Below are 25,373 nucleotides of genomic sequence, written 5' to 3'. Positions count from 1 at the left end.
GTCTTTTATATAGAGTTACACAATAAATTCTTTCTAAGGTTGACTACAGGAATGAAGTTTGTCTTCCTGAATAAACTGGTGTGCTTCTTTTCATTAGACCATAAGAGCATGTTTTCTTCTACCTCACTTCCAGGAAGATTAAGTAGGACCCTTCCAAGAATATCCTTGGTCTGTCCTCTTTCAAATTTAACATCTTTACTCCCCCACCCAGATTGCCTTTGATAAACCACAAGGCCACAAGATTGGATCCTGTGCTCCTTTTTCATCTAAGCCCCAGTCTCTCTTTCCTCATACTTGCTCCCCTTTCTCCTGCTCTCACTTGCCTTTACTCACCTCTGTCTGCCATGTTTCAGCCATTGGATTTTGTCATATCCTCAGCACCTCTTGTCATCCTGCCTCATGGCATTCCTGATGTTATTTCCTCCACTGGCAATGCTCTATCCTGTCATTATTCCAAGTACTGGCCCCTTGAATTCCCAGATCAGAGACCTCGCCATTTGAACTTGCACTACCTGTGTTTGAATCAAAGTTGTTCTTTAAGCCTTAGTTTCTTCATTGACAGTACTGTTGCCTTCTCATACCTCTAAGGGTGATTGTGAAGAGGCACTTAAGTACTCAATATATACTAGTGCTTAGTATTAGCATAATTTCTTTATTTTCCTAAAATGTATTTTTCTCATGCTTTATACCTGGATTTACATACTTGGGTTATTTGTGCCTTAGGAACCAAGGTCCATTTCAAAATTCTCACATTGACATTCCCCACAAAATCCACAACCCGGATAGGCAATAGATAGGGTTTTTTTGGCTGCTCATCTAATAGTTAGCATGGTCTCGATGTAGCCATGGTACTTTTCTGCTTTCTGCACTAGTTTTAGGACAGTGACAGTTGTATTTTTTGTATGTCTGTCTACATGTGTCCATCTCTGTTTAAGAGTTACATTTATAGAGACAAGAGTTGCTCTGTCAATGGTAGCACTGAACATTCTGTAATTTAGACTCACAAGTAACACTTTCTCTAGGTGTCACCCAAATCCTATTAGGTGGGGAGTGGTATTGCTGTTGTGCTTGCATCCCTGCTGTTAGAACTGGCTGAACACAGAGGCTATGCCTTGGAAGGGCACTTTGTAAGGAGACCTAAATATGCTGAGATTTCTCTGAGTTTCTTCTTCTTTCCTACAACAAAGCCATTAATTGCCTTTTTCTCCCAATATTATGTTTGTGTTTCTGAGCCTGTGTTTATGACCCTAAGTGGGTCTATGACAGAATCTACCGACTTGGCAGCCATTTCCTCACAATGAATGTCATGTACATCATCTGACACACAATGTCAGAACCAATTTCAAACTCTTTTATAAATCTTTTTCTCTATTTTTGATTGGCATTAGGGGAACAGGTAATGCATGTGGAAGAAAACATAAAATCATGATAATTTACAAATCTGAGTAGGTGTTATGCCCCTCACCAACCCAGCAAAGCAAGGAAGCACATAGCTAATCCTCTTAAACATTATAGAATGTTTAAGTCCATCATATGGTACAATGTCCTCAGCTTTGGAGGTCCAGAAAGTTCTTTGGGTCTTATCATGGACGTTGGTTAATATTTTTCTCTTTCAAAGATCTACAGAAACTTTATCCCTGCAGTTGGGAAAGGGCTGCTGTACATCTTTATTATTCATTTCAACTATATCTCTCCGTAATACCTAAAGACCTTATAAGGCCAGTCAACTTTAATTGATCATATGTTACATGGAATACTATAAATTATTCTGAATATATTCTGAATATATCTTGGACATAGCTGAAAATTACTTCTGAATTTCTGGTGAAGTTCAAGTGAACCAGTTCTGTGGAGTACTTTACATTTTATTTTATTTTTATAGGTTAATTGAATGATGTTGATTTCATTAGATATTCTCAGGCATCCACAGTGAGATGCTGCACATATAAAGACATTATTCTGTCCCACAGCTTGCAATCTAAAATTAGATATACACAGGCAAGCCAGATAAACATAGCACATTTTTTTAAGACCAAAAAGAAATGATGGAAGAGAAAAATGAGAGTAGTGAATCAAAAAGTCAAAGGGAATTGACAAATATGCTATCTTCTGCCCTTCACTCGTAGCCATAATTTCCTCTATCAGAAGTGATCATACTGTTAAAAGTCAGTCATACCATATAATGTCCTCAGCTTTGGAGGTCCAGAAAGTTCTTTCATCTAGTAATCATTGTTTGTCCCTGCTTGCCTGACTCTGGGTACTAAAAGTCTCCTGCCTTTAAGCTCAGCCTGGACATGAGTACCCAGCCAGTATGTTAGGATATATTCCCTCTAGTAGCCTATGGAGTTTGAAAGTGGCTCACTGCAGGAGGCCAAATGATCTGGAATTGAACACAGCCCTAGGTGTCCATGCCATGTGAACTTCAGGGTGAGATCTCCCTATTAACCTTCATCCTACATGCTCCGTCCACAAACCTGGCTGACCTTTTCCCTGAATTTAGGATATAAAAAGCACCTCCTCAAACCCAAAATGTCACCTCCAATGTGCCTGGCTTCCTGAGCCCTGATAGGAATTTAGATTAATAGAACATAGGCTCTCTTTTGGAACTTACAACTCATTTTGGAGTTTACAACTTATTTGGGGAGACAGCTCATAGAAAGGTTCTTTTCAATAGAACATTTAGTGTTCTATTACTATTCTATTATTATTACTATTACTATTACTATTACTATTAGAACATGTAATAGATCAATGTAGTGGCAGAGGGGTGGTCAGGCGGAAGTCTAGAGGAAGAGTATCCAACCCAATCTGGTGGTCAGGGAAGGGTAATGATGAGCTGAAAGATGACTGAGAGCAGGGAGAATCTCCTGAGAACCAGGAGAGTTCAGCCCAGGAGCCAAGAGAGGGTGTTTACAAAAAGAGAGGGAGGAAAATAAGGTCAGATTCTGCAGATGTCAAGCAAAATGGGACTTGAAGAGAGTCCGCTGGATTTGTCAAATAGAGGAGAAATCATCGGCAGGTCAGTTTAAGTAGAGAACTATCACAGCGGATTAAAGAATTGAGAGACAAGAAGTAGAAATACAAAGCTTGGCTGTGAAAAGAGTGAATTAGAGAGGAATAGGTCATTAAGGGAAAGTTTATTTTGATTTTTGATCTGAAAAACAGGTTTCTCATCTGATAGAAAGGAGCTTCACAGTAGAAAGGGGCTTCACAGAAGTCCTGATTGACCAGCTTCCTTCTCACAGTATTTATTAAGCTACAAAGCATTGATATATTTTTCCAGTGACTAGAATACTTCTGCCTACCATGTAGGGTATCCATTTCCAAAGTCAGAGTGCCCCGGAGGCTCAGCTGTTAATTGGACTTATCAATTAAGAAGTTGCTTGTTCAAAATAGCTTTGTAACAAAGAGAAGTCTTTTGAGAGTTATTTAATCCAGGCTCTAGTGAAACCAGAGAGTGAGCCCTTTCTAATGACTGAGGTACTCAAATCTAACCTGGACAAACTCATGTCAAACTATTGTTCCCTGACAAAATTTTCTAGACTCCAAGCAGACCATTTTTCTCATCTTTGTTATTTACAATCATGTTTTAGTGAATTCTACCAAACAGTACCCTCATATTCCTCCACCAGAAATACATGTAAGCCCCTGGATAATCTTGGTAACTATGTTTGGTTTTGGATAGTTTTTATTCTTGCTGCAATTTCCAAATTATTGGAGGTGATCTCCCTTCACTCTCCTTTACGAAGTATACCTCTTCTTTACCCGTTTGTTTTCTCATATTACCTGTTTAAGTAACTGAACAAAAATGCTAAAATGAAATCGTTTTCTTTCAAAGTACAATAATGGAATTTCCACCCTCCTATTTTTTTTTAAGAAAATATAGAATCTAATGGAAAATTGTCACAGCCAGATAAAATGCTAGGATTGGATGTTGATGGTACTGATTTTAATGCGGATATTTATGATTATCAGAGAGCTCCTCATAAGCCTCTTGAGGACAGGAATTTGTTTTTGTCCTTTGTCTTCCTTACTCACAGTACTCTCCACTTGGTAGACATTCAGTAAATATATTGATGGATTGATTTTTAACCACAGAGTTCTAACAGATGGAATGGTGATTTATCATTTAGTAATAGATGTGTCTTCCTAATGCACAAAGTTTTGCTCTTTTCCCTAATAAAGCACATGAGACAGTATGTTCTTCAAAAATATTATCTTTTTTCTACCAAGATGGGGGCAAAATAGCACTTATGTGGGATTCCGGTGGTTTAAATTTTAATTAAATGACAATAAAGCACCCAGTCCACAGCTGGCAATGTATCTGACATGCATTTAAGTTTATTGAATTAAAGAATGAATTGGGCAATCATTTAGCTTGAGACTGCTCCCTTAACAGTAAAATAAAGTTATTACTAGGTGCTCCACCACCCACACAAGATTGCGGTAGGGAACAAATGATAGGATGTTTATGCAAGTGCTTTAGAAACTGTAAAGTACATTACTACTTTAAAGTGGGGATTTGTATGCTGACTTGATATCATTCCTATAAACTGGTATTTTCTAATGGCCATCAATTTAATAAATTTAGCATTTTTGCTGAAGTCCACAACTAATGTATAAAATTGTTTTAAACATTTGTAATACTGCATTGAAACTATCCCTAATTTTGCCTGCTTGCAGGTCCGTGGTGCTATGTACAACTGTGAGACTCACACTTGAAGAAAAACGAATTTTTTTGAGTCCCGTTTTCTACCTCTGAGAAATCGCAAGTAGAAATTGCACGAATCAAAGATTCCAACCTAACAGCTTAAGTTAATAGTGATCACAACACTTTAAAAAGGGAAGCGTACAAAGACCCCGAAAACAGCCTTCCCAATTAAAGCCACTTTGACTAACGACAGGGTCCGGTGGAGACCGAGAAGAGCGCAGGTCTCGGAAACCTTGGGAGAGAACCCAAGAATTCGTCCCCTCCCCCCTTCTACTGAAAACACCGCCGAGCGGCGACCGGGGTCCAGCGCCGGGACGGTTGGGGGTCCCCGAGCCAGCAGCCAAGACTCGCGGCCAGTTCGGGTCAGCGAGCGCCGCGGCCGTTGGGGACTCCAGCTCCCAGCAGGCACCGCTTCTGCGGCCGACGCGCGTGGCGGCGCTGCCCGCTGGGAGTCGTAGTGCGGTCCGGGTAGGAGAAAAAGGAGCCAACCCGGCTCCTTTCACGCACATTTCGGAAACTGGGCCTGGAAGGAACCACTCCAGCCCACCCGTGCTCAGGGTCCCTAAGGGACAGGGGCGAGTGGAGCAGGGCAGGCCGTGGCGGGAAGAGGCCCGGACGGCCGTGCACGTGGGGGGTGGTTAGCGCCGAGGAACCCGGAAGCCCCGCGCACCGCCCACCGCCGCGGTGACGGGTTAACGCTTCTCCAGGGTGGAGGTGGGGGCGGGGTGTGTGGAAGGAGAGGCCGTCCCACCCGACTCGTCTCAGACCCACTAGCGAGCCAGCCCTCCCCTCCCACCACGAGCTCTACGCAGCGCAGACCCCGCCCCCCGGCCGCGGCGCGTGCGCAGGAGCCCCGCCCCTCCGCTCCAGCCCCACCCCCACACCCGCTGCAGCCGCCGCCGCCACCTCTCCCTTCCTCTCTGCTCTTTCCTCCTCCTGTTTCCTCTTCCCTCCTCCCCCTCGCCTCCTTTTCTCCTCCTCCTCCGGCGCTGACGCTCGCGTAGGGCCCTGGCGTCAGACGCGCGGGGGCGGGGCGAGTGCGGCGGGGGGTATAAGTAGAGGGTGCAGGAGGCGGTGCTTCCCCTTCTCCCCGGCGGTTAGTGCTGAGAGTGCGGAGTGTGTGCTCCGGGCTCGGAACACACATTTATTATTAAAAAAATCCAAAAAAAATCTAAAAAAATCTTTTAAAAAACCCAAAAAAAATTTACAAAAAATCCGCGTCTCCCCCGCCGGAGACTTTTATTTTTTTTTCTTCCTCTTTTATAAAATAACCCGGTGAAGCAGCCGAGACCGACCCGCCCGCCCGCCCGCGGCCCCGCAGCAGCTCCAAGAAGGAACCAAGAGACCGAGGCCTTCCCGCTGCCCGGACCCGACACCGCCACCGCCACCCTTGCTTCCCAGCCGGCAGCCAGCAGCCAGCAGCCAGCGGCAGCCGATCGACCCCGTTCTGCGGCCGTTGAGTAGTTTTCGATTCCGGTTGATTTTTGTCCCTCTGCGCTTGCCCCCGCTCCCCTCCCCCCGGCTCCGGCCCCCGGCCCCAGCACTCGCTCTCCTCCTCTCACGGAAAGGTCGCGGCCTGTGGCCCTGCGGGCAGCCGTGCCGAGATGAACCCCAGCGCCCCCAGCTACCCCATGGCCTCGCTCTACGTGGGGGACCTACACCCCGACGTGACCGAGGCGATGCTCTACGAGAAGTTCAGCCCGGCCGGGCCCATCCTCTCCATCCGGGTCTGCAGGGACATGATCACCCGCCGCTCCTTGGGCTACGCGTATGTGAACTTCCAGCAACCGGCGGACGGTGAGAGCCGGGCCCGGCGGGCTGGCGGGCGGGCGGCCATGAGGCGCAGGCGGCGGCGGGCGGGCTAGGCCGGCGGGCCCGGGGGAGGGGACGGGCGGGCATGTCACCCCCTGAGGGCCGGCGGGGAGAGGCTTGGGCGCCGGGACCCCCGCTTCCCGTGCCCGCGGGGACCCGCGCTGCCGGCAGCCGCACGCCTGGCCACTTCCTCCTTTGCGACCATTTTCTCGGCCTCAGCCGCTCTCAAACTTTAGGGTGATGACGCGCCGGGAGGGTTGGTGAGATTGGGTTCTTCCACCGCTCTCCCGCCAGTAGCCGCGGGCTTCTGGGGCGTCGGGAGCCGAGCCCCCTTCTCTGGTAATAGGTGGAGGCGCTCCCACCACCCCGGGCTCCTGCCGGCGCCCCAGGACGTGGAGGAAGTGCGATTCGGTGCTCAAAAAATACCACGTGTTGAACCCTGTAACCTCACAGGCCCGAGGCCTGTCTCTGCTACTGGCCCAATCGCCTGGGGGAGCCACAGGGCCTTAGGATAAAGTTAATTTGGTGATGTGGTGGTCCTCAGGTTTCTGATTCCATTCTTAATAACTTGTCAGTAACCGATGGCTCTAGAAACGTAGATTACCGATGAGAAGCGCATTTGGGGTTTTCCCCGAGTTCAGGCATTTCTCACTAATACTAACAGCAGGTTGGTGGGAGCAGAGGGTGTGGAGGATGACCCTTTGGAAATGCACTGTTTTCTCAGGCATTGTAGGTTATTTGAGGTTTTTTTTATCCAAATTAGATTCGTAATACTGGTAATACAGAATGTTTCTTCCCTTCTGAAATAATTCTGTGCTTTCGAGAAGATCCCTCCCCCCAAATATAATCAAATTTTGGCTGTAAACTTCGAGTGTAGTGTGGACTGGACCATTATACTTCTTGGCCTTCAGTAGTAAAGGTTTCTTTATTTTTTAAAGTGGTCTGAATATCCGTATATCATGGGTAATTGAACAAAATAACAGTACTAATTCACGGAGGAAAAAATGTGGCTAAAACTTATCTTTTTATTTTGAAGTTAAACAGTTCACAAAACAAAATTTGGCAAACAGATTAAGATAGTGGCATGATGAGTTCCCAGGATTTTCTTTATATTTGGATCAGTTAACTTCCAAAAGTCAGATTCACTCAATTTTATGGCCCAGTTTTGCTTTTATCCCCTCAAGCTGCTTGAAAACATGTCAGCTAATATGGAATATAAGGAATTTACTTTTAAATTTTTAATTAAATTAACTCAATAGGACTGGAAGTTATTTAATGATCAGCTTTTTGCTAGGTGAAGTTACTGTCACGATTTGGGTAGACATACTACTATTGAGTGACACAGCCAGAAGTTGTAAAACTGCACTGCAGGTTTCCTGCCCTTTTGCTCCGTAAGCAGTGGCTCCAAATGTCAGTCCATAACAATTTTTCCAAACTCTGGACAAGATTTACCGCTGAATGAATAGATTAGGGAAGATAACTTTGGGGCAGGTAATCACAATCTAAAGTTAACAGAGAACACTTGAACAAATTCGAAAGACTATAAAATGTAACTTTTGGAAGTGGCTGTTATTCTTTCCAAGCTTAACAATTTTAAAACAAACCCAATTTTTAAAATATCTTGTGATTTGAAAAGTTGAACTTCAGGTTACCATGGTTACAGTACACTGTATGTATTCTCAGTCTATACCAGTGGGCCTGTACTGTAACCGCTCAAAAGAAGATAGCATTTGTTCATCTTACATTTGTTTGGTTTCTATATGTACAAATTACCGTTTTTCCAAATATTTTTTCAGTGGTTTTCTCTTTTCCTATTTACTGCAACATCGATGGGCTGTTAGGATAGCTTCTGAAAGTGACCAGTTTCCAATTAACAGGAAGAGGTGACTCATTCAAAAGACGCTTAAGCAAAGTCAGCTAAAAAACCTAGGGGAGCTGAGTAGGTGTGGTCAATTGATAATGAGCTGACAGCTGATTGTCACTATCTTCTAGAAACTGGAGCTTTCATTTATAAAAAGAAGTGGCCGGAAAATTTGTCCTCTCAATAAATTTACAGTTATATTGGATGGAATTTGTGAGAATTGGTGTTTCAGAACTTCAAATGGACTATGTTTTTTCCCTCTTGAGGACTAATGTTTTTTACTTAAGAATATATTTCTCCATGAAAAGTCTCAGTTTATTTAATAAATGCCTCATGGTAAAGATGCACTTAATTCAGTATTTCATAGACTCTGAAATCAGGGTTTGATTCTGAAATTTTTCTAGCACTATGCAGAAATAATAGATTAAATGATCAGTTAAGTAAATCAATGACTGAAGATAAAATTGATTTAATATGTCAAGAAAGTTTAATGAGTGAATTGCGAATCTTACAGACCTGGCATTAAAAATTCCGTATTTATTATATAGCTAAGTTTGCCAACCTCACATTAGTTTTTGAGGGGCTAATTCAAATCTTAATCTGAACAGATATAACTTTTTTTTTTTAAACATAGTAATACGAAGTTTGTGCCATGAGTCCCTGAAATCACCCAGCTCCCCAAATCCAGGGACTTTATTATTATTTTTTTAATGGACTGATTTTTGTATAATATTGGCTGTGGTAAGCAAAGAAAAGGCCGATTTTGACAAGTAAGGGAAGAAGTTAAAATATTTGAAAAAACTAAAAGCTTTTAAGTCTGGGTAATTTACAGTTATCTAATATTTTTTATATTGTTCATTAAGCAGATTGTATGTGAAAGGGATATCTTGGTTTTATGTTGAACCAAAAGGGGATTTTAAATTTATGGTAGTTAATGGAAAAAATGTTTCAGAAATACGTTGGTGATATGTCATCTGTTAAGATGGGAAATTAGGGGTTTCTGATAATTGTCTTCTTCTTTAGCGTTATACAATTTAAATCTAGACTAGTGTGAGGTGTAAGGCCCAGCAATCTTGAAATTTAGATAGGGAGAGAGGGGCCATTCCCAACTACTTTCCCCATAATAATTTATATAATTCTTAGTGGTCTAGAAATGTTTTGAAGTAATACTCTGAACATGTCTTTTCACAGCGGAGCGTGCTTTGGACACCATGAATTTTGATGTTATAAAGGGCAAGCCAGTACGCATCATGTGGTCTCAGCGTGATCCATCACTTCGCAAAAGTGGAGTGGGCAACATATTCATTAAAAATTTGGACAAATCCATTGATAATAAAGCACTGTATGATACATTTTCTGCTTTTGGTAACATCCTTTCATGTAAGGTAAGCAAAAATGTGACAGGTAAACATAGTGTTTTACCTTCTTGTAGTTTATTCCTTAAAAGAGTAACCATGCTATCTGTTAATGGGTAGCTTTATTTCCCAAATACCCATGCTAGGAGGCCTACAAGTTCTTTCTGAACACTGGAAAAAATGCCAAATCAATAGCAAGTAATGAAAAATTGGTATCTGTTTTTCCCTAGGTGGTTTGTGATGAAAATGGCTCCAAAGGTTATGGATTTGTACATTTTGAGACACAGGAAGCAGCTGAAAGAGCTATTGAAAAAATGAATGGGATGCTACTAAATGATCGCAAAGTGTAAGTATAAATAGTTAATCATGTTTGAGATCTGTTTTTAATAGTCAATTCATTTTACAAGTTAATACATTTGTGCTCTTAAAGAGATTCAACTGGAGTGAAAATAATGAACCACAACTTGGTAGATTTTATCATTATGTTTTTTCCTTGTTTGTTGTGACAAATGAATAACAGTGAATTATTGTAATTAACTGGTCGACATTCAAGTCAGAAAGCAAAAGAAGATAGGTATACTGAGATACAAAGCTTTTTCAGAATAAGTGCATAGTTGAAAAACTAGGAATCCAGACAGAAACTTAATTCCTAAGGTAGTCATTGACCTGTTTTACATTTTGAGGAAACGGAGTTTAAAATAATTTGCCTGTATTTACCTGTTGGTTCAACAGGTAAGCTGGGATACAAACCCAGTGGTCTAAATTCAGAGTCTAAAGTTGGCTTTTTACTTGGCTATACTACTACAGTTTATTGATGGGAGTAGTTGTTCTTTTACCTTTTCACCTTTCTTCACCCATTTAAAGGTAAAGTAGAATTAAACCAGCAATCTTTATAATTAATCTTTCCTGAGATAAACTTGTTTTTAAAAGTTGGCAGACTTTTTATATAATGGCACTGATAAAACCTCTGAGACTATTCTGCTGCAGGTTATAAAACTGCAGATTATATGAGCCCAAAGAAGTAACATCTCTAGTTTTTTATTGTTCGTGCCAGTGGTTTTTGTTTAATTATCTGAGCAAATTCAGCCGTAAGGTCATCTTATAAGTGAGCTGAGTTCATGTTGCTGTGTAAACTGCAGTGATGTCTTACAAATTGGGCTTAGTTCTAACAGCTCCACTGCATCACTCTTAAGGTGTGGTTCCTATAAATCACTTCATGAAGTGCTGTGGTCATTCTGTACATGAAGAAATTGTTAGGTACATGGTGTTACCTATTTAAATTTTTTGTCACTACATGATTAAGGAAAGACTGTAATGTAAAAAGAACCCGTATGTCTAAGAAACCAGCAGTTCCTCAGTGCAAACAATGTTTACAAAGGCTAGTTGTTAGAATCCTTATTTTTTTGAAATTGCACATTTTTAAATGAGAGAAATATTTAGCATCATTAGTATTAGAAGATGAAACTATCTTAACAGTTTGCCTGTTAACATGCTTGGGGGCAGGGGAAGAATGTCCAGTAATGGTGGGGGTCTAGATTAAATAAAGACTTAATTTATTGCTGTTTTGAGTATAAAATGGAAAAGTCTGTGTATATATAAACTTAAGGTCATTTATATGCCTTTTGAACTACCATGATTTCTGCAACTCTATCATAAGAACATATAACAGAAAGGCTCATTAAGCTCCAGCATTATTAACAAAAAGCATGAAGTTGTGATACCCACAGTGGAAAATTATTCCTGTTGAGAATGTTCCTAAGGCTAATAGCTTGGAGAAGCACCACAATATGGGTGGGGTGGGGAAGGTTAAGGAAAAGACCTAGGGAAAATCCGTCACGATTTGGGTGGTATCATGGAAGATGGTTTTTTACTTTATTTTACAATAGTCTTAAATGACATGTACTACTATTACATTAGGGGAAAACTAAAATTTTAAAACATTTAGTTGATAATGCTGCAAAGAAAATTTGCCAAGCTGTTATGTGTTAGAGTACAGAATTCAGAAGTTTAAATTTCTATTTTAGGAGAGCACAAACAATGTGCAAGGACCACTTTGAAATAGCAACGATAAAAGTTTTTTCTTTGGCATGGTTCATGTGTTACTCCCACTCATTTATATTGATAGGCATGATCTCTTTAACCCTGGGTTAGCTAGAAGGAAGGGAGGGAAGTGTGTATGAAGAAAAATGCTTCCTTTTTTCTTATAGTTAAGAAGTTTGTTCTTATTTTATGCTTCCATTTTTTTCACTTAAGGCACTTGTTTTTAGTGTGCTCTTTATTCGAGATTCTGAAATTAACAGTAACAATTACAAAATCAACCATCAGCCTTAATTAATCTGAACTTAATAAAATAGAACCTAATTTTATAGTCCTTACATATTTTATTAGATTTGTTGGACGATTTAAGTCTCGTAAAGAACGAGAAGCAGAACTCGGAGCTAGGGCAAAAGAGTTCACCAATGTTTACATCAAGAATTTTGGAGAAGATATGGATGATGAGCGCCTTAAGGATCTCTTTGGCAAGTTTGGTAATGTGTCTGAATTAAATTTTTACACTCAAAGTTCTGAGTAATTGCTCAACATTAGTTTTGGCTAATACTTTATTCTAAAGTGAATGAAAATGAAACTTAATATGGTACTTAAAAATAATTGTCGTTATCTGGATTAAACTACTGATAGTCCATTATACTACAAAGTAGTATATAAATAAAGGTTAATAGTGTTGTATTAGCACAGTAAGGTGTGACTGCCTAATTGGAACAGATTTTAAAAGGTTATGCTACAGTAAGAAATTGTGCTGGAATTCTGCACGTACAGATCCCATCTCATCAGAGGCATGCACATGATAACCGCCAACTTAGGGTGGAATGCAGTCTTTAGTTATGGGACAGGAAAGCTGGCCAGCTTTAGGATATTTGGCCAGTCCTATTAAAAGCCTCATGTTTGAGCAATTTGAAACGATGACATTCAAAGACAAAGCCAGAGATCCTGATTCCCGTGATATCTCCTTGGGATGGCCTTCTGAATCCATGGGATCTTAATTTGTTCCTTGAATTTCAAATTAACTTGATTAAATTTTAAATCTGTAAAGTGTAACCAGCCTCACTTTAGATAGTTGTAACTGATCAGAAGATGAACTGTAAATTGAACGCTTTTGCAGGTGATTTGCTTGTCCCTTATCATTTGTTGATCTAATAAGTTCAGCAGGTGGCTTTTTTTTTTTTTTGAGCACCTCAAATGATACAGAATTAGGAAATTAATACTTTATTATTGCTGATCTAGTAGGCCACATTGAACCCTCTACTCCTTTGAGCAAAAAACTTGTCCTTTTGACAAAGATTGTGTCTTGCATCTTACTCCAAATTCTCTTTAGTGACTGGTTTTGTATATTTCATCACCTTTTTTAATTAGAAGCTGTTGCTGAAGTTGAATACTGTTTACCAGTTACCCCAAATGAATAATGTTAAGTGAAGTGACCAATATGTAAATTTGTCAAATATTTTCTTGGCTATTTGTCTCATAGAGATTGGAAGTACAGCTTAGGACCAGAGGTACATTCAAAAGAAACAATCTACCTGTGCCCATACATCTTCCATATTTTCTATAATCAAATGTGATTTTTAATCTTTTCTGGCCCCACCTGCCTGAGATAATACCCACCTCAGTTACATGTCTTTTTCACTTGTGAGAACTGGGGCCACACGTCTCCAAATATGTGCTACTTCTTCAGAGTGATACTGTGTCTTTCCACGGGTCAAACCCTGTATTCCCTCGTCTCTCAGTTGAAAATCAAGTGGGCCAAGGGTTAAGAAAATCTTATTTCTTAATTCTGATGTCAGGAAATAAAATTGTTGGCCAATAAAAGGCAAATCTGGTTTGAACTAAGAATAAAATCTCATATTTAACACTCGTCTAAAACATATACCTCCTTAAATGGAGGGAGGGCTGTTTTAGGGAATAGAGTATTTAGCTTCTTAGTAGAAATACAAGGTCTTTGAAGAGACTTTTTTAATTTTTATTTTTTTCATGACTTTGTGTTGAAATTTGAAATGTATAAATGTTGTGTGGAATATGTTTGAATTATTTAAAAAATTTTTTTAGGACCTGCCTTAAGTGTGAAAGTAATGACTGATGAAAGTGGAAAATCCAAAGGTTTTGGATTTGTAAGCTTCGAAAGGCATGAAGATGCACAGAAAGTAAGACTCAAATATACTAACTAAAGATAGTATGGATTTCATGTATTTTATAATAAGAAGGGAGATCATAGAAGGTTTCCTTGCTCTCGTACGGAAATGTACATGCATTACATTGGCTATTTTACATGTATTGTTTTGAATTCCTTGAATTTTTTGTATTAGTTTTGAGGGTATAAATTGGGAATCTATATTCCCAAAACATTGAAGCCCAGTTATTGTGATGGGCCCACTTGAGCATGCCTAACTTGAAAATTTTTCTTGATTGTTAAAGCAGTGAACTTCTCTATTGCAAGTTAGTAATTAAAATTTCTGTGATTTCTTTAAGGCTGTGGATGAGATGAATGGAAAGGAGCTCAATGGAAAACAAATATACGTTGGTCGAGCTCAGAAAAAAGTGGAACGGCAGACGGAACTTAAGCGCAAATTTGAACAGATGAAGCAAGATAGGATCACCAGATACCAGGTTCATTTTTAATTGACAAGCAAAATAAGACAGGGATGAGGAAACCTATTTTACATTCATTTCAGTTACTGCCAGGTAACTGGAGGGTTTGTGAGGGGGAAAGGAGAAGAAACATGGGATAAAATACTAGGAAGTGTGCTTGAGTTCCACTGTGGTTTTCTTTTTCCTTTTTCGATAGTTTGTTTTTTTGTTTTTTAGGGTGTTAACCTTTATGTGAAAAATCTTGATGATGGTATTGATGACGAACGTCTCCGGAAAGAGTTTTCTCCTTTTGGTACAATCACTAGTGCAAAGGTAAACTTACATACTTTAAAATTTGGGGACAATCCATGCATGTTGGTAATATGTATGTAAGTTTCACATTTATACACCTGAGTGTTTTTCTTATTTCATAAATGAAGAGTCATATCGGGGTTTTTGTTGTTGTTGTTTTCCAAAAAGTCCGTCCTTTTTTTTCTTCTTTTCTGGAAATCAGGATTTTGCCTCATCGCTTTACAGACATTCAAATTTGAAATAGATGTAGTAGCCTTGATGGTTTATTTTTGTAGGGTCAAGTTCTGAATTCTTCCCGAGGTTGCATTCGTTGACCATAGCGATTGACCCTCACATAATATGCATTGTGCTATTCCGTTTAACTGGTTATTTTTCTGCTTAAAGTGGCAACTTATTAGGGAACTATAATTGTTATCAGGCAAAATTTATATTCACTTACACAGTTCATTCTGGGGAGTCAAACTTTTAAGTCCCCTAGTAAAGGTAGATTTTCTTCCACTCAAAATCAGAAATGAAGAATTTCTATTCTGAATTCTGGGAATTTGATTTAATTAAGAACCTCTGTTCCAGGTGTTTTTTCTGATGTCCATGGTCCCAAGAATTCCTCTGTATGTAAAGTTTTGTGCATATGTATTTTGGGATATGGGAGGAGTGTCTAAAACTTTAGTCAGATTCTCAAGAGTTCAGGAAACATTAAAATTCAGTGCTCTGGAATGACCTCGTGGCTGATCTTCCTAACTCAACTTCTCCTGTTAACTTCATTGATCAAGGGAGCTTCTATGATAGGAAATGTTAGGGCCATACTTGATGAATACAAATAAAAATGAAGAGATGGAGTTGTCTTGCATTTTAGCCTGTGCTTTTGAGTACTTGGAGTGTGCTAGAATCCACTTCTGGGTATCTTTACCCTTTGTATGTTCCCTGAAAGTTGTTGAAGTTGAATATTATGCATGTTTTTAAAGTCCTTTATCGATCATAATATCACTCGGTGGCAGAGATGTGAAAATTTGGCAAGTTTATTCTGGAGGAGGAGCTCATGTGTTAATGCTTTTGCTAAAAAAAGCAGAAAGGTAAAAAGGGAAAAGTGATTTCCTCCCTCCATCCTATTTGGGTGTCCCTCCCAGATAATCTTCATGTTTGTCCAAATAGTTTTTGTAGATTTATAAACAATAATTTAGAAGACCAGGATGGTACTATACAGATTCTAGGACATGCAATTTCACTTAACAGGTCTGGATAGATATTTGCATATTCATTTCAGGGGTTTTTTTTTTCCCCCTCTAAGAGCTGAATATTCATTGTATAGATATACCATAACTTATTTTACTGTACGTACATTGATAAACATTTGGGTTGCTTTGTGTGTTTCCGCTGTTAGACCCACCATTGTAATAAACATGTATCTTTACAAAAATGTCAGTATTTCTAAAGTTCCAGAATTAAAATACCAGGTTAGTGAGTATATTTAAAATTGATACAACCAACTTGTCCCAAAAGGTTAGACACATTCCTACTAGTCTTGTCCATTTAGTAGAAGTTGATATTACATCTTTTCCATTAGTGACATGCCTTTCATATGTTGAGTTTTCCCTGTTTGCAATTTTTATATTAGATTGGTTGTTTTTTTATTGATTAGAGAGAATTTTCTGTCAGCCCTTTGTTTTATATTGCAGATTCTTTCTCCCAGTCTTTAACTTAGGACTTCGGGGGTTTTTTTCATCTTTCCTCATATTTTTGCATTTTATATTCAGATGTAGAATCTTTGGCAGTTTGATTTTTCAGTGTGCTATAAATAAGAGATGTGACTTAATTCTTCTAGGTTATCTCAATGTACCACACACATACTATATAATGCAAAGTCCATTTTTTCTTTGTTATTTTAAAATGTTAACTTTAATGAAATAAATTCCCATAACTGCATGGGTGTGTCTCAGGGTCTTGTTCTAGGTACAGTTGACATACTCAGATGTATAGCATAATGACTTGATGTTGGTGTTGTATATGTTGTCAGATGATCATAATCTAGTTTAATATCCATCACTATGCATAGTTAACAAAATTTATTTTCCTTGTGATGAGAACTTGAAAGATCTACTTTTCAGGAATTTTCAGATATGTAGTACAGTAGTCTAATCTCCATGCTGTACCTTAATTGCATTCCCAGGACTTAACTTGTAGCTGGGAATTTGTACCTTTTTAAAAACTCGATTTCCCCTACCCACTTTCCTCTGCCTTCAGCAACCATGAGGTCAGGTTTTTATGTTGTTGTTGTCTGGTTGGGTTTTGGTGTTTTGTTTTGATTCCACATGCAAGTGAGGTCACTGGACTGTTTCATTGCTATTCTGTTTGTACCTGTGTTACACCATACCAGTGAATATAGCTTAGAAAATGCTTATGTGTATTGCCCGGCTAGTGAGGAGTTCTTTGCACCTCCTCATTGCGTCGTTAGAAGATCTTTTTAAGTGTTTGGAAGCTTATTTATGGCCCTTTTGATTTTGAATGTGAAATTTTTATTTTGAAATGTGGATATTCTGAAATTCAGCTGCTCCCCCTTCCCCACCAAAGAATAGTAAAGCATCTTGTCAACTTGCATTGCTAAGTCAAATTTTAATTTTAGTAGGCCTTAATTGGATCATTCAGATACTTAAACCTTAATATTCTGTTGACAGATCTAAAATCTGAGCACATTTGCTGTCTTACCTCTACCTGTCTACTTTATCTTGCTTGGCTGAGATAATGCATGTGCATAGCTTGCCCTTAATATTGAGGTATTGAGGAAAAATTGTGAAAAAAATGAAAGCATTAACAGTGTTTGCTTATTTGAGTCAGTAGCTATAATTATAATGTAATGCCTTCAGAGCCACATTCTATCATTGAATTAACTTTTTTTTTGTCTTTTAATAGGTTATGATGGAGGGTGGTCGCAGCAAAGGGTTTGGTTTTGTATGTTTCTCCTCCCCAGAAGAAGCCACAAAAGCAGTTACAGAAATGAACGGTAGAATTGTGGCCACCAAGCCATTGTATGTAGCTTTAGCTCAGCGCAAAGAAGAGCGCCAGGCTCACCTCACTAACCAGTATATGCAGAGAATGGCAAGTGTAAGAGCTGTGCCCAATCCTGTAATCAACCCCTACCAGCCAGCACCTCCTTCAGGTTACTTCATGGCAGCTATCCCACAGGTATGTTTCAGAAGAGAATAAAAACCTTACGCAGGTTTTCAGATTTGGTCATTTTTAGTTGTCTGTGTCTTACAGTAGACCTAAGATTAAAACATTTGAATTATGATTAAATTTGAAAAAAACTGTAAGAGTATAAGGACTTGGCTGAATGTTTTGAGACCATAGAGCTAGCTGCATTATTGCTTTTCTTCACCTGATACATGGTTTGCTCTCTACAGACTCAGAACCGTGCTGCATACTATCCTCCTAGCCAAATTGCTCAACTAAGACCAAGTCCTCGCTGGACTGCTCAGGGTGCCAGACCTCATCGTAAGCCTTTTGTTTTTAATTAAGGTTGTGAATTATTTGGACTAAAAATGTACTGGATAAATTAGCTATATTTCAGCAGTATATTGTTGATTTTCATAATTTAGGGTTGTGGGTGTTCATTTTGAGGATCCCAGTATTTTTTAAGAAGAATCCTAAAATGCCTCATCCTTCCTATCTTACTGACAGAGTAATTTCTTTGCTGGTTAGATTTTATGATATAGTTGGGAATGGATCCAACTTTTAACTTCATATTTGGATAGGTAGTAATTTAAAAAAAATCTTGTTCCGTTTGTGAGGATCAGAGTCCTGGCCTTTTGCACCTTACCTTGTGGCCCCATGCTATATCGTAGTAGCACTTGCAACCAGGTTTGTGTACCATGTTCAGATAGTAATAAGTCCTTGTTCTTCTGAATGAATGTTTCATGTTTCATTCTCTGATCTGGGAATTCTAGGAAAATGGCAGGTGAGAGACTAAGCTTTAAGATACTATTTGCATTTAGTCACTTTGGTTTTTTTGTTCAAACCTCAGCCCTAACAAAGCATTGAACACTTCCAGTGGGTTTTTTCCCAGGTAATGTGTGTTCTTCTGTTTTTCAATGTAGCATTCCAAAATATGCCCGGTGCTATCCGCCCAGCCGCTCCTAGACCACCATTTAGTACTATGAGACCAGCTTCTTCACAGGTTCCGCGAGTCATGTCAACACAGCGTGTTGGTAAGTCTTAAAATACTTTCTGTAAAAATTGATTGCCAGTTTGAAAAAATCACAATAAAAGTATGCAACCACATGTTTGTTTTTTAGCTAACACATCAACACAGACAATGGGTCCACGTCCCGCAGCTGCCGCTGCCGCAGCTACTCCTGCTGTCCGCACCGTTCCGCAGTATAAGTACGCTGCAGGAGTCCGCAATCCTCAGCAACATCTTAATGCACAGCCACAAGTTACCATGCAGCAGGTAGGACTTACTCTTTATAAAGATGGCAGGCCTTGGTTGCAGTTAAAGAAGCTAAAAAGACAATTATGAGAGCTTAAGCTATCTAGAACATTCTGCTCATTGACGTCCCATTTATTGTACATAAAAGCGTCTGTGGGAATTAGACAAAGCACATTAGGACGCCTAACTGACTGAACCAGCCAGGCACCCCTACTTCTGTACTTTAAACTTAGAGAAAAATTCCCGTTTTTTTCTAGCCTGCTGTTCATGTACAAGGTCAGGAGCCTTTGACTGCTTCCATGTTGGCATCTGCCCCTCCTCAAGAGCAAAAGCAAATGTTGGGTAAGTGCCTTTTCCTACCTAGTCAGTTACAGAGCAAGACTGACTACAAAATGGGGAAGATACTTCGCTGTCATTTTTTAGTGCAAAGGCAGGTCTCAGGTTCCAGGATTGGTCTGAATTGACATGTCTGCTAAGCATGTTAATAGTGTTCCCGGCTTTTAATGAAATACTTTGCTTTTGATGACTAGAATAATAGGGCATTATTTGCCATGGATCCCACTACAGTTTTGGAAGAGGGAATTTGAAGTAAATGAAAAACTTCAAGCACAGAATTAACAGCTTCGTTGCCTTGTGGTAGATTTTAATTGGTTTTTAACTATTAGAATGGTGGGTTTGGGCTTAGCATCTATATGTTATGTACAAAAGTGAGGTTCTTCAATCCAGTATTAATCACGGTGGCTGCCTTTACACTTTTGACTGAAGGAATTTGTGTATGTTTTTGATCCTAGGTGAACGGCTCTTTCCTCTAATTCAAGCCATGCACCCTACTCTTGCTGGTAAAATCACTGGCATGTTGTTGGAGATCGATAATTCAGAACTTCTTCATATGCTTGAGTCTCCAGAGTCTCTCCGTTCTAAAGTAATTTAAATTTGTCACTTACCTAACAGCCACTTCTACTATGTATTCCAGGACTTTTCATAGAAACTTGAACATCACTGAGTGCTTTATATAAGTCATGTGCAGTTCTAAGTTTTAGAAATCTCAGGTGTAAATTTATCACCATGGTGCTTTTATCCCCATTTTGTAATATATGTGGGGAAACAAGCAATTGAGAGTCAGAAATTGACCCTCTGTTCACACAGCTGGTCACGGACAGAGCTTAGTTTGAGCTCCAGTCAGTTTACCTCCAGCATCAGTGCTGTCTTAGCTGTGCTGCTGCTTTAGTGAAGAAAGAGGTTTGCCATTGTTTCTCAACTTTGAGGGGAGTTAAGGTGACAAGAGAGTAAGAAGTAAATGCAAGAGGGTTCATAATTGTAGAATAGTGCTGGAACGGAACCCAAAAGGATAAGGCTACAGTTGAAATGGGTTTTTTTGAAAGTGGTTCTTGCTACTTGAATCTGGGGAAAGGACTTTAGTTTGCCTTTTTTGGACATTTATATGTTGTGAATTTGAAATTCTTCTAGTTACTCCTTTTCAGAGCCATGTTTGTTCTTTTTTTAGGTTGATGAAGCTGTAGCTGTACTACAAGCCCACCAAGCTAAAGAGGCTGCCCAGAAAGCAGTTAACAGTGCCACTGGTGTTCCAACTGTTTAAAGTGAGCATTCCTTCCTGGGTTTATTGGTTTAAGCTTGTTTTTATCAGTTTGAGCATATTTTACAAGAAATCATTTTACCATTAATCCAAATGTATTGCTAACTTTTCAAAGAGAAGTAGAAATAGAAATTAAAGGAAATTTTACCTGTTAGCCTGGTATTGACTTGAATTTTGAAATCCAAGCACTTTTAAACGTTTTAGGTTATAATTTGTGTAAGTGGGCTTGGCTGTTTGTGTACTTACTCTCCAAGGACTTTCATAGCTTCTACCTTTCCTTGGGGTGCAGTACTAACAGTTGCCCGGGGCCTGCACTCTTCTTGCCCTTCATTACTTCCAAGAAATGGGGTAATGTAGCAGCATAGCCCAGACCAGAGATTGCCAGAGCTTTTCTGTAAAGGACCAGATAGGAAATATTTTAGGATTTGTGGGCCATGATGTCTATGTTGTAATTACTGTAGTTTTAGGATGAAAGGACTCCTAGACATTACATAAATGAATAGTCGTGTCTGTGTACCAGTGAAACTACAGAAACAGGCTGCAGACTGAATTTGGCCACGGGCTTTAAATTCACTACTGACAAGTGCCAGGATTGGTCATCTTGTTTTGTTGTTGGTACCTGGCCGGTTGCGTCTATACATTTTAAATTTGCACAGTGTTACGTTTGATACATTTAATATAATATGATTGCCAGTATACCAATAACTAGTAGTTCTATTGCTCATTATTTTTAGCAGTTAGAATTATAAAGTGCTAGCCTCTTAGCAAGTTTGATGATTACATTTTTTTCTCCCTGCATTCACAGATTGATCAGGGACCACGAAAAGAAACTCGTGCTTCACCGAAGAAAAATATCTAAACATCGAAAAACTTAAACATTATGAAAAAAAACATTGCAAAATATAAAATAAATAAAAAAAGGAAAGGAAACTTTGAACCTTATGTACCGAGCAAATGCCAGGTCTAGCAAACATAATGCTAGTCCTAGATTACTTATTGATTTAAAAACAACAAAAAACCACAAAAAAATAGTAAAATATAAAAACAAATTAATGTTTTATAGACCCTGGGAAAAAGAGTTTTCAGCAAAGTACAAAAATTTAAAGCATTCCTTTCTTTAATTTTGTAATTCTTTACTGTGGAATAGCTCAGAATGTCACTTCTGTTTTAAATAACAGAATTGATAACTGAGCAAGGAAACGTAATTTGGATTATAAAATTCTTGCTTTAATAAAAATTCCTTAAACAGTGCAGTGTTGTTTCATTTCTCTTTGTAATTGGTTTTCCACAAATCGGTGATAAGCTGGAGTTGGCAGAAGAACCTCTTCATGATAAAGGTGATGTTAAGTTCAAGGATATCATAGTTTTATGGAAAAAGGGGCACAAGAATTTATCCAGTTTGTTTTATGAATTTAGATTTCCATGTGAATTCTTGAACCAAGGTATATTTGTGTTGTTTAAAATTTTTTGAAATGATGCCAGTTTGACTATATTAAGGTTTCTTAGCTGGAAGTTAATTAGCTTAAACCTTCATTATATGGTGTGAAACAGTAACAGCAGTGAGTCCTAAAGTTAGGATTAGTTTTAATCCTTATTCTTGAAAAGATCTTTAATTTGATAGGAAATGAAGTCACAATCGTCAACTAATAACCTTGTCCCCTAAAATACTTGTGAAAAAGTATGTGGGGCTTCTCCATCTAGAAGACGGATTTAGAAGATGCGGGCCAGGGTCCAGTCACCTAAATAAAAATCCTTGGTAGTCTGAATACATTGTTGAGAGAATAGCCTAGTTTTAATTTCTGTTCCATCCTCCACGTATACTACTAGCAAAGTTAAGTTTTCTGGGTTGTACATCTGATTATCTACGACCAGGCTAAAATAATTTCAACACAAACTCTTCAGGAGCAAATAATCCAGAAAAGACCATGACTATGACAGTGTTATCCTCTGCATAATGAAGCTTTAATCTCCGCTTCTCTTGAAACTCCAGGTGCACATGTTAACCCCCACCTACCACAATGGCTTAAATATGTATTTTGTCTGACCGTAGACTTACCCTCTTACAGGCTGACCGAACACGTAGATGAAAACAATTTCTCTTAGTCACAATGCTTTAAGGCAGAAAAGTATATACCATTTGATCTAAAGTAGCAGATAGGATTTGTATAGAGAATAGGTTTCTATACCCTGCATAGTTGGGATTTCTTTTGTGAGACTACCTATCACTCCCATCTGTTCTTGAAAGGTCTTTATTAGATGTAGCAAACTTTCCATACTATTGAGAGGAACCACCAAAAGTGTAAAGTATTTAGACCTTTGTGATCTGCTTGTAGGAAACAAAAAAAAATCTACATTTGGTTATTTGATGATATATTTGCAAATTCATCTACTCACCAGAAGTTAACTTACAGCCCAGAAGTCTGTTTCCTTGCCTTTACAGTCATTTGCCAACATGGCACAGAAAATCTGAGTTGAAACAACCTTTGTGAGGTTTATCGAGCTAGGGCCATGTTCTTGACATTTCTGTGCTTGTTGGTGATTGTGCTGTTGAAATCATTCCTAAGCATAACGTGTAAGTGCTGTCTGGTGTCCCTAGGTTCAGTAAGGTAGATGAGCTTCATTCAGGCATAAGTTCTAGAGCTGTTGGCTGAGTTCAAGGTTAACTATGTATTAAGTAAGGGGTCTTTAAACAGGAACACATGAAGCAAGGATATATTGATGGAAATGGGGCTGGCTTACAGGTACCTGTTTCCCCCAGGAGCAATGATTCAATATTTGCCAATACATTGTTAGTAAGACTTCATAGAACATAATAACAGCCACAGTTAATGAAGGCTGGTTGTAGCTCCTAGAAAGAGCTTATAACCTACAATGGTTTATTTTGAAGTGCCTAATTTAATGTGTGATTTGAAGTGAAGCAGAATAAGATGACTAGCGTGCTCCTGCACATCTTTTCTTTTTTTTTTTTTTTTTTTTAAAGATTTTATTTATTTATTTGACAGAGATCACAGTTAGGCAGAGAGGCAGGCAGAGAGAGAGAGGGAAGCAGGCTCCCTGCTGAGCAGAGAGCCCGATGTGGGACTCGATCTCAGGACCCCGAGATCATGACCTGAGCCGAAGGCAGCGGCTTAACCCACTGAGCCACCCAGGTGCCCCCTGCACATCTTTCTAAAGCCTGTTGGGGCTTTGGAAATTTTCAGACAAATGATAGGTGGCATTTTTCTCTGGATACTAGGTGTACAATCTAGGCTAACCGGAAACTTTAACCTAGAATCTTCATTTTCTTCACTTGAGCATGTACCTGAAGCCTTACATGGGTAAAATAAGCAAAGGTAATGTATCTCGTTTTAATGCATGCCATCTTTGAGTCTATTTCTTACCCTCCCATTGAAGTAATGGATCCCAAGTGGGTGACACTGTAGAGAGTACTTAGAAATTTTCTTAATCTTTTGATGTAAAACCCTGGTCCCAGATTATTTGCAGTGAGTAAATGACTTTGAAGAGGACCTGGATACTTGGGTTTAATGAGTACATTCTCCCTATAAAACAGTTCTCATGGGAACGAAGTGAATCAGAAGTTTGGTTGAAGTTGGAACAAGCAAAATGGGTGGTTAGATCAATGCACTGGCCAATATCATCAGTGCACACCACTTTGCTAGGAGACCAGATGGTCATGAGGACATCTGAGTCTGCTGAACAGGACAGCCACCCCTTTGGACAATGCCAAGGCTACACTGGATTTCTGTTGCCCTTTTTCTGGGCTTCATATGGACTCTTCTATAAACATATCTTCTTCAGTTAGATAATACAATTGGTTGGATTTAAGGGTTCTTTCTTACCACTTTGATAGCTTTTAGATGTTGCTGAGTCTTTTTTTAAACTATCTAGTTAGGAGTATTAAGCATTTACGTGGCAGGATTTGAGGGTAACCCCATTTCAAATTTTAGGTGTTACTCCTAGCTTTTTATCAAATCCAATCACAGTCATGGCAAATTCAGGGGGAAGAAAAGATGGTCTTACCCACAAAGGCAGAAAAACATGCAATTTACTTACTTTGTTACTGACATCCCCAGAAAACTTGAAAAAACATGGGATACTAGTCTAAATTAATATTCTTTCTGTAGAGAAAAAGCCCTTCACATTAGATGTCAAGAATATTTGTATTTTCTTGAAATGATCTCAAGTTACATAATAACCGTTAGTAAGGTATATATGAGCAGATGGACTTATGATTGATGATGGGTTTTTTTTTTCAGTGTAACCCCCCAAGTAAAAAATAACTACATTTGTAATATAGAATGAGTTGATGCTAAATTGAATGCCAAGGGCATGTCCTTCCAATTTTTCAAGTAGGCTTTATTTATAAGTAACATTAGTGATATAATTTACAATACCAACTGTGATGCACTGGTAATTAGAAGAGTGAGCCTTCCGGCAGGGGCGTGGAAAGTCATGGAATCTTTTCTCCTAATGAAAGATGTCTGCTTTGGAATCAATAAGGGTAACTGCTAATATTGAGCACGTACAGCATGTTTACTTACCAAGTGAATTCTTTACATGCCCTATTATTGTTAAGAACACTCAGATTCAGTAATATATTCCCATCTTACAGTAAACTGAAGTTTTAAGTTTTGTGATTTGCCCAAAAGCAGATAGTAAGTGATGGTGAAGCTGGTATTTGAATCTAG

At 39.1% G+C, this 25,373-nt stretch overlaps 1 protein-coding gene across 1 annotated transcript; it reads left to right on the top strand.

The window, feature by feature from the left end:
- Positions 1–5,776: 5,776 nt before the first annotated feature.
- Positions 5,777–21,936, top strand: PABPC1 (poly(A) binding protein cytoplasmic 1). The gene is made up of 15 exons (XM_059394934.1): positions 5,777–6,508; positions 9,576–9,769; positions 9,970–10,085; positions 12,128–12,267; positions 13,841–13,935; positions 14,261–14,398; positions 14,597–14,692; positions 17,576–17,848; positions 18,067–18,157; positions 18,760–18,870; positions 18,958–19,112; positions 19,349–19,433; positions 19,883–20,013; positions 20,596–20,689; positions 21,491–21,936. The coding sequence occupies exons 1-14, from the start codon at positions 6,316–6,318 to the stop codon at positions 20,686–20,688; spliced, it is 1,911 nt and encodes a 636-aa protein (XP_059250917.1). The 5' UTR covers positions 5,777–6,315; the 3' UTR covers position 20,689; positions 21,491–21,936.
- Positions 21,937–25,373: the final 3,437 nt, after the last annotated feature.

Source organism: Mustela nigripes, chromosome 3 (assembly GCF_022355385.1).
Source record: "Mustela nigripes isolate SB6536 chromosome 3, MUSNIG.SB6536, whole genome shotgun sequence".
NCBI classification, from domain to species: domain Eukaryota; kingdom Metazoa; phylum Chordata; class Mammalia; order Carnivora; family Mustelidae; genus Mustela; species Mustela nigripes.
This window is presented reverse-complemented; position numbering and strand designations above follow the sequence as displayed.

Excerpts from the sequence above, each read along its gene's own strand:
- PABPC1 (XM_059394934.1), top strand. The coding sequence starts at position 6,316 with ATGAACCCCAGCGCCCCCAGCTACCCCATGGCCTCGCTCTACGTGGGG. Across the intron at positions 12,268-13,840 it reads GGATCTCTTTGGCAAGTTTG|GACCTGCCTTAAGTGTGAAA; the intron begins GTAATGTGTCTG and ends AAATTTTTTTAG. Across the intron at positions 19,434-19,882 it reads AGAGCAAAAGCAAATGTTGG|GTGAACGGCTCTTTCCTCTA; the intron begins GTAAGTGCCTTT and ends TTTTGATCCTAG.